Source organism: Lycorma delicatula, chromosome 4 (assembly GCF_047948215.1).
Source record: "Lycorma delicatula isolate Av1 chromosome 4, ASM4794821v1, whole genome shotgun sequence".
In the NCBI taxonomy this organism is placed as follows: Eukaryota; Metazoa; Arthropoda; class Insecta; order Hemiptera; family Fulgoridae; genus Lycorma; species Lycorma delicatula.
In genome coordinates this window covers 86,773,631-86,783,395 of record NC_134458.1, presented here as the reverse complement: position 1 = coordinate 86,783,395, position 9,765 = coordinate 86,773,631, and the positions used below count along the sequence as shown (strand labels likewise).

Genomic DNA, 9,765 nt, shown 5'->3' with positions numbered 1-9,765 from the left:
TAATATATATGAATAATAAATTCGTAATATAAAAACGAAAACTAACAGCTTGGAAATTTTAGTTTAAATATTTTATTATTTGTATGCATTAGCATAAATATTAGATACTGGATCGTTAGTGTACGGGTAAAAGGGAATATTTAAATTAGGACGTTGGCAATTACGAATCATTGGGAATAACACTACGCATCAATAAAAGTAGTTCTCATTATTCGGAAAGTGTTACATTTCATTTAATACTTTTTGACTGTTCCAACTCAATTAGGAGATTTTCGATATTTGTTACGAATAATGTTTTTACAATTGTAGCGATCAGGAAAATTTACGCAAATGTGTGTGTTATTGCACTTATCAACCAGCCTTTAAGGTAAAGCAGTGCCTGGAAGGTGGAACCGTACTAAGTATATTGTCTTCTAGCATTTTATCAGCGAAAAAACATAACGTATTAGAATTTAAGGTTTATCGTCACCAATACTTTAGCGTAAGTGCGTAGTTAATTGTTTCATTTTTTAGAGTGATTTTTAAAAAGTAGCCAAAATTCCGGTCCCTACAAGAAAACGAGAAGGCGCCTACTCCGGCAGGAACGAGGAGCTGAGTAACGTAAAAATGAACAGCAAAAGGAAAAGTCGTTCGAATACTGGCAGGTAAGGCTTAAAAAGATTCTATAATACTTTACAAAATACTTTATGTTTTTTTTGTTTTTCTTTGAAAAAACCTATCGTATGGACAATTATTTACCGCGTAAAATGTTGGTTACATTTTTATATTTTTCTATGCATCATGTTATCTAGCCTAATTTTGTTGTTCGAGTATTTTATAATTAACTGTTAAGTCCGCAAATTATTATTAAATTTAGAGTTTACTTTCTTGGTTGCGTTGTCAGTTCTTGTTTGTCACAGTCTTAATTTTAAAGTAATGAACCTGTAGGAGAAAATTCTTGGGTAGGGTTATGATAATACTTACTTTCAAATTTGTTATTGGTATTGTTGTGTATGCTGATATTTTTTGAGTTAACTTACTTTTATAACATTCCCCTATTATTTCATGTAAAATGAAAAAAATAAATTGAATTTAAGTTTTCTGATGAGTTAGGTCAATATTGCTAATAAATTGTGCTGGAACCTCTATATTATGCTGATTTATTACTTGCATTCTATTTGTAGAGTTCTTGACAGTGTATGTTTCAGCAAGCAAAATCAAATTTCTTACCACACAATTACTGTTTTACTAGGTTAGATTTTATTTAATTTTCTAACAATGGTATTTTAATTATTATATGTTTAATTGATTATAATGAGGTTTATTATAATCACCTACTTTTTGTTCTGTTGTCATTTGCGTTTGCTTTATACAGAATCAAAAGGTTTTCTAAAAAAAAAAAAATACTTTCTGAAGTTCCAGTTTAAAAGTGTATTAATTGTTATTTTAATTTTATTATAATAATAACTTAGGAGGCCATAAATTGAAAAAAAGTGGTAAGGTGATTTGATGAAATATATTGTTTCTTTGTCTTTGTTTTGTATCTATCTATGGTTTTGGTTTAATGGTATAATTATTGAATTAATAAAATCTTATTTGCTCATTTATTAAGCAGTTGCCCTCTTTTTATATAATAGTTGATGGTGAGGTGAGTGTAGTGGGTATTTTTATTGTAATTATAGTGATCTTTGGTTTATGCCATACATCTTGTTTTATTCATTTGATTGTATGGGTGTTTTGTCACGATAATTTCATAAAAAATTCAATGTGTGACAGTAATTTTAGATTGTTTTTATTGAAAATACAATTTGCTTCACCTTGATTAAACAATTTTTATTATGGAGAAGGAAGGATACGTTGAAAAAAATTAGAACCTACAAAGTGTTGATCTTTGTTTCAGAAGAAACTGATATTTTGACGTTTTCTCTACTTCCCTACTAGGGTCCAAGTGGTCTATAAACCTTTCAGATGTATGGAAGTTATCAGATAAGCACTAAGTGATTACATGATAAGTGACTTTGTAGAGTTTCACTTTTTCCCTTCATTAATAAATTATCTGTTGCAAAATTAAGTATCCATTCCAAAAGAAGAGTAATTTGTGTTTTTTGTGCAGACCCTCCATTTTTCACAATTAAACTGAAAAAGCAATGGTGTAGCCTTTTGCCATGGCCTTGACTGTGTATCATATGAAGCAAAATATTTTGTGTCCGAACCTGGTTTTTCTTTATAAAAACAGACTTAGAAATATACAAATATATTGATTGAATGCTGTTAAAAGAACAACCCAAAAAAGTTACTTAGTGTTTGTTCTTCTGTATCATGTTGGTGTTAGTGAAATTCATATTCAGATTATTAAATTTGTTTAATTTGACATTCTGAATTTAAGTTATTGATTTAAATGGTTTAAGCTATTTGAATAATTTGTTAATTTTTAAAGTTGTTTAAGCGTAAAGAAAAGGATTTCACATGTTTAACCTAAGGTTAGATTTAGGAATTCTGATTGTTTTTATAAGGTGATGTTTTTGTATATTTTTTGCTGTAAGGAGGAAATAATTTTTCACAGTTATTGTTAGTATTTTGGAAGTTTCAATCAATCAATTAGGATATCTATTTACTTAATAAATAATAAATAGCAATAATTATTACTTTATTTATTTAATTTATTTATTCTTATTTTATAAATAGCAATATTTAAAGTGTGCCAAAATGAATGAATTTGCTTGAGGAAGTTGACTGTAACTGATCATATTTTGTGATATTAGTTCTGGTTGAAGGAAAATTTGAATTGATGAGTTCATCAATGTTTTAAGTGATTTTAATTCTACGTGCAAGAGTATTAAATAATTAAGCGTAGTTATGTGAATCACTAGCCTGCTTAATAACAAGTCTGTTTATTAAATGTTTACTATAGGCAAGTCTCTCTCTCTCTCTCTCTCTCTCTGTATATATATATATATATTTTTTTTATGAATATATATTATTTAAATCCTTACCTTAAAAACCTTATGTTTTCTATTTTTTATTTACAGTATTTCAGCTTTAGACTACATTTATAAAATTATTATTAAATTGTATTACTGTAAAATAAATAATTTACTAGTTATTTATTATATCGCAGTACATTTTTTTTTTTTTTTTTACTGATCCATGACATTATGCATATTATTAAATGTTGACCAGTGGGCAGGTTAATGATTTTTTTTATTGATTTTTTTACTTTAATAATATTGAAATGTTATATTAAATAGTTTGTATTTTTATACTTTAATTTTGTTTTATATTTTCTAAAACCTAGCTGTACATTTATCTGTACCAATGAAATATAGTTAAATCGTTTTTGGAGTAACTATAGTAGTAGCCATTTTGGTTGTTATACAAAGAAATAAGAATATTGGGAATAAGTTCTTGAAGTTGAAGTGTATAAATTAAATGATTAATTACAAACGGCTGAAGCTGTGTTCATTCCTTGATGGGTTGCAATCAACCCATCAAGGGTTTGCAATCCCCAATCAGGGTCACCCTGATTGATTGCAATCAATCAGGGTGCAGTTGCATTTTTTTATCAAAAACTATGTTGCTCTAGTTAGTGCCATTTGAAGGTAAAATAAAAAAATAAGTTTTTTTCATCATTTACAGTTTCTAATGTCAGAGATGTGGAAGACTACTAAAACTTGAAAATTACTTTTATTTGTGAATCAATGAAGCTAGTATTTTATTTATTTATCAAAACATTTATCTAGAATTTATTTTACCATTTATTATACCTAAAGTTTTTTCTTAGCATTATTTTGATGAAAAATAGTTCATTCTGCTTCTTATGCCAGAAACTCTTCTTTTTTTTACCTCCACTTCATTGTTTCTTGCTCCAGTGGAGGGATTAACTAAATTCCCATTACTCTACCTTTTCTTAGGCTGATCTTGTAGTAATCTTTTACTCCATTTATCATTGAAAATTAAGATTTTTTACAAGTTATTGGTTCATCTTTTCTGGCCAACCTAGTCTCCTGCCTCAGGGCAATTTTGGACAAAACAAACCAAGTTTTGCTAGATTTGTGGTTTGTGCAGTTCTTTATACAAGAAGATTCTCTGTTCTTGATTTCCAGTTTGAGTTTCAAATACATTGTTGAATATATTCCTCATGATTAATTTAATTGTAGAAGACATGAACTTGAATTGAATATGATCCGAAGTTGTGCTTATTATAGGAATTTTTATTTTTGGTAGGCAGCTTAGATTTAAACATAATATTTTGTTTAATGAAAATTTGTTTATGCTTGAATCTTTTTTTTTCTATGAATGTTATTATACATTAATTAGTCTTTAGGAAAGGAGTTTATCTTCGTATATTGATATTAAATAAAAACTTAATTTAATATTAATAATCTTTGAAGCTAGATTTCTGTAGTTGGCTTTATGCATTAAGTTCAAGTGTTAGTATTATAATTTTATATGATGAGGTTTTATGTAAGATGTTCAATCTGAATGCTGCCCTGACGCTTGAGTGTTCTTTTTAGGGCTGAATATTTGAAATAACTAGCTGTTTTAGTATGTTTTAAGAACTGTCATTGAACCTTGTAGTATGAAAAATCTGTATATTATTTAATAAATTAGACTTTATAAAAATTGAGCCGACAAGTTTTTTTCTAAAAACCCAGTGTGTACAAGATTTAGTTTAAGTGTATTTTTATAATTATCTAATCATAGATTATGAGTATTTTTCTTGGGAAATTTATAGTTAATGTTTGATTTTTATACATTTTAATTTGAAATTCATTTAGAAAATGTTACTTTTAATAAAAACTAATATTTTTTATTTTATGATTTAGGCTGAGCTTAGGACTGGTAGTAGTTTGAATCTACATTTATAATATTTTTTTTATTATTTATTTCTGTCACTTTCAATTTCATCACTAAACATCTTATGTTGTCAAACTTTGTAGCACATTTTATGAAACAGGATGTTTATTTGAGGCAATTTGTCAGGCACAGGGATCCCTGACAGACCATCAAATATATTAATACAGGTGACGACTGAAGCTGCCATTCTGTTTTCACAACATTTTGGTTCACTGTTCAGTATTAAAGAATTAACGCCAAAACCGTTGACCCGCTTTGTCTGTTTACTTGTTGACCATCTTGAAGAGAATACTGTCAAAAACAATACTACCCCGCCCTCCCATTCATTCATATCTCTCTTTCCTTCTACTTTATGATACCAGCAGTTATTCTGGTCTGTGTGAGAAAGCAACTGATGATTTTGCAGTGGCTGACAGTATTCTATGAGATGGTGGGAGTTAGGAAGGCAATGCATGCATCTGAATTGATTGTTAGGAGAACTTGGAGAATTCTAGAAGTAAGGAACAATTCATTCTCCATTGCCTTTTGATATGAGTTGATCTTTTAATTTCAGTTAGTTAATTTCAAGTATACCTAAAAAGCAGTTAGTGGCACCTAAAACTAAGTTATTAAATTCATTTTCTTAATGCATGTCAGTTTAAGCACAGCCCTTGAATTTTTGAAATTCACTCTTAAAAGACACAAGTACCAGTATTATCTATGTAATTTGTTTCTCAATAATGCTAAGTGTCTTCATTCTCAGATTCATTAAGTAAAATAATCCTTTTGTGAGTTGTGTAAAGAAGTTAGCCCTACCATCTTATCTTATGTAGTACAGTACTACCAATTATTGATATTTAGTAATATCTAAAAAAAAAAAATTATTTTAAATTTACAAAATCAGTTTTTGTACTGTTCTATTATAAAATAAAAAGTTGGGAATAGTTAATTAAATAAATATATGACACAATGTATGTACGGCACAAAATCCTCATAACTAAATAGAGCTGTGATTGGAATTGATCATAACCACAAGTTCTAAAAAAGATTCTAATAGATGTACTAAATATATCTCTTGACATAGTGTTTATAATTTAATTTAAAAGATAATCCTAATTATTTACTTTATTTTCAAAATGTTAATTTTAGTTATTGTGTAACTGCAGCACAGTGTATTGGTTCCCAGGCTATTTTAAGAAGTTGACAAGATATTATTCTGACCTCTAAAGGTCAGATGATTCAAATAATCCAGAAAGTGAAACCTACTACTGATTTGAGCATCAGTCAATTTTTTGAATTAATGAAAATCTTGTTGAAAATTTTAGGATGTTAGCTGTAAGGTACAGTGGACAGTTACAACGTGGAAGTTGTTAAACCGTTCAAGTTGATGTGTTGTAAAGGAGTTGGCCAATCTAAACACAACAAATTTATTTTACAATCTTTTGTTCCTGTGTGCCACTCATATAACATAAATTCTTATCAAAGTATTTTAGTAATTTATGACATATTGCAATGCCATTGTTTATGTTACACATTATTAGTCGTCAGAGAAACTGTTTATTTATACTTGTAGTACTTCATTGTATTTAATCATTGTTGTATTCCAGTATATGTTGTATAGATTTCCTCTAAAATTTACTTTTATTCAAAGTTTATTTAGTTTTATTTTTGGTAAAAAAGAGGATGGTTGTAAAATGGTGCAGTATATATAATTATGGAAAAATTTGTTTAATTGAAAGGTCAAGATTTGTAAATTTCTATTAAATAATTGTTATCTTTATAATTTGTTCAGAATTTTGTATGGTACTTATTAAGTATAGTATAGTACAACTCTGTTTAAATGTATTTTGTTTATCCGTATGTTTAGATTATACAGATCAATTCTGAATTGCCCCGCTTTAAATGCATACATTATTTATTTAGATATTTTTTTATGAAACTAAAGAATTCCATTTCTTTTATAATTTTTGTCTTAACATTTCAATTTCATGTTGTTAACAGTATTATCTAGTAAATTTATTAATTTATGAAAAAAGTTATTTGGAAAATTTATATTCCATCTATTTTGAAAATTTAGATTTTTTTAATTTATGAACAATCAATAAATAAATGTATAGCTTATAGACTCATCAATTAAGATATCTACTAGTGTTAAGCTATGTTAGACACAGAGCTTATAGAATTCATCCAGTCCTCATTCGAAGAAATGTTATAGGTTAGTGACTGAATTTTAGGCCTTTTTTTGTCATTAGAACCAATCTTATTGAAAGTAAAATTTGGATTCATTGTTAATATATACATTAAAAGTGATTTTAAATAAGTTTCTGTATTTTATACGTTACATTTATTGTAATCTCAATATGACATTTACAGTTTTCATTCATCAAGACCACATCCAAGCCATCTAGTTTGGATGCACAGGATTATATTATGTTATCATTCAAGTCTGTTTTATGAAATTAATATGAGTGTGGATAGGTAGAATATTAAGCTTTATTTCATTGAAATGTTCATGATCATTTAGTATTATCATTATCTGTAAGACCTTGCAGTTTTTTTTATCATTTTTACAATTTTTATGTAACTGATATTAATTTACAATTGCATTTATGTGTTTACATTAATTGCTTATAAAAGTAAGATTTTTCAAAATGATTTCTTTCATACAATCTTAATTTAAATATAATAAATATAGTGTAAGTTCATTTTACTATAGTAATGCGAGATTGGTTTCTATCTTGTAAAATATTTAGACTAAGCTTTAATGAGATTAACTTATGATTTCATTGTTTTCAGCGGAAAAAAAAGACCAGTATTTTATTGTGATAAATTTATAACTTTCTTTTGTTGCAGCACAGTATTTTAATGGAGTTAATCAATGTATGTGTTCTTTATTTCTTATCATACTTTTGATGTGTTATATGTCATATTTATTGTTTCCATTTCAAGGTGATTTGATTGTTTTATGCTTAAAAAAAAATTACCATTTTATTTTTAATCTTGTTCTGTAAACTCACACCCTATATTGTCCGATAATAGGGATTGTACTTTTTTTAATGAAAAGTTTGTTTTTGTATTGCTGTAATGACAAAATTTTAAATATATAATCATAAGGAAAAATAATGCGTGAACGATTAATAAGAGCTTTTTATGTCTGACTTTAAATGTTTGAATAATTTCTGGATGAACCTTCTGTGAATTTAAATGATGTAAACTTTGTTAATGTTTGTATATGTGTTCAGTGTTGAAGAAAAATGTCACAATCATTATCTGTTTGCTGTTTTATTATTGGAGGTGAAGTAGTAGAACCTTGCTTTACTCTTTATCAGCCGCTACATAGGCTGTTTGTGTTGGTGCTCCTTATTAGGCTGTTTGTGTAATTCTTTTCAGAAATCTAAGCCCTTCGATAAACTCATAAGCATAATTGTAACCTTAACAGCTCTAACAAGGGACATGTCTACCATTAACTACTTGCAATGCATTTGGAGGCATTTTCCCAGCTGATAAGAAATACTTCTTGGTTAACAATCAACCTGAGGGGATAAATGATAAAGGAAGTGGGAAGCTGAGGGATAGTTAATCTAATAATTAACTGTCTGCGAGTACATTAGAAAATCGGGGTAATCTGTCATGTTTATAATTATCAAATCTTTATCAAAATTTCATTCAGCATGAAGCCTCTTCAAAGAGGTACATTGCTATTAGTATGTTTAAGTTTAGTATTTTCAAGCGTACTTACTTAAGATGTAACTTACTTACTTAAGAGGGGGATAATGTATTTCTAAATTTTCTTTAATTACTGAGCGGTTAACTTTTGCAACTCATTCAGAGAAAAATTTCAGTGTCCTAGTTATGACTACAGATTCACTTATCCAATTTTTAATAATTAATAATTACTAAAATAAAGTAATTGGATATAAGTCATCAATTTACTTAGACATAGTCTATTTCATGTCACCTGAAAGTTGTTATTGCAAATTTTTAAAAATACAGTAACATTTTTATGAAAATTAAATTATACTGAAATAGTTAAGATATGAAACTCAATCAATACTTCGCTTTTCTGGAATACTGTGAATTTGTTTAATATTTTCTGTAAAATTTATCAGTAATCAGTTAGCTGTCTGATTCAGATTACAGTGAACTCTTGGTTTTTTGGATTGACTGGGAATAAGCCTATCAATAAAATCAGAAATGTTAACATTTTGTAAATTTTATTTAATCCTCCTAATTATCAAAACACAGCAAGTAAGGAATAAATTATCTGTTTGACAGAAAACATGTCAAAGTTGTATCAATTATAGTTGTAACACTGAATATAGAAGGTGGGTAATGTGGCCCTGGGTTAATTGGATATGTGGGGGTGGAAGTGAGATGTCAAGCAAACATTAAAAATTCATTCACTTCTTTGAAATGCTCTGATATTATGGACGTGTCAGGTACTGTCCACTAAACAAAAAAATACTGTAGAACTGCTGAATCTGCAACCTATAAGATTAGTTTGTAAAATGGAGGGTTTATTGTATCACCATGTTTGGATCGAATGATCGTTAAAGTTATCAAAATATTTTCATTATTATCTTGTCAATTTACTTCATGTATAGATTCAATAATGTTACTGTGGTTACAAAGAGGTGCAATCAACCTGAAATGGTTGTGTTATTTTTATTTTAATATAATCATTCACGCTTTTTACGCCATTTTTAATTTATTCATGTCTTAAACATTTTTTCACTTGGTTTATGTTTGTTGGTTGTTTATTCAGCATATTTTTTTGCTGTTTATTTAGATTTGTTGATGGAGGAGAACCCAATCAAAATTTAAACACTATAAAGTTAATAAACATTCAGTAGTAATAATGGAAGCATTTAATAGATCTAAATTCGGTGTGATGTACTGCTTACATTCACAATAACCAGTACTGTTTTCTGATGCATACAGTGGCAAACA

The 9,765-nt window shown here is 27.8% G+C and overlaps 1 protein-coding gene across 4 annotated transcripts in view; it reads left to right on the top strand.

Moving 5' to 3' along the window:
• The first annotated feature begins 203 nt into the window (after positions 1-203).
• Positions 204-9,765, top strand: part of LOC142323622 (uncharacterized) — a 122,681-nt gene continuing 113,119 nt past the window's right edge. For 3 of the 4 annotated variants that reach the window (XR_012756135.1, XR_012756136.1, XM_075363497.1), the window contains exon 1: positions 204-644. Coding sequence is in view for 1 of the 4 variants with exons in the window: in XM_075363497.1 (XP_075219612.1) it covers positions 607-644 (38 nt within the window). In the remaining 3 variants the exon portion in view is untranslated. The remainder of the gene's footprint in view (positions 645-9,765) is intronic. The other variant, XM_075363498.1, reaches the window with a different exon arrangement.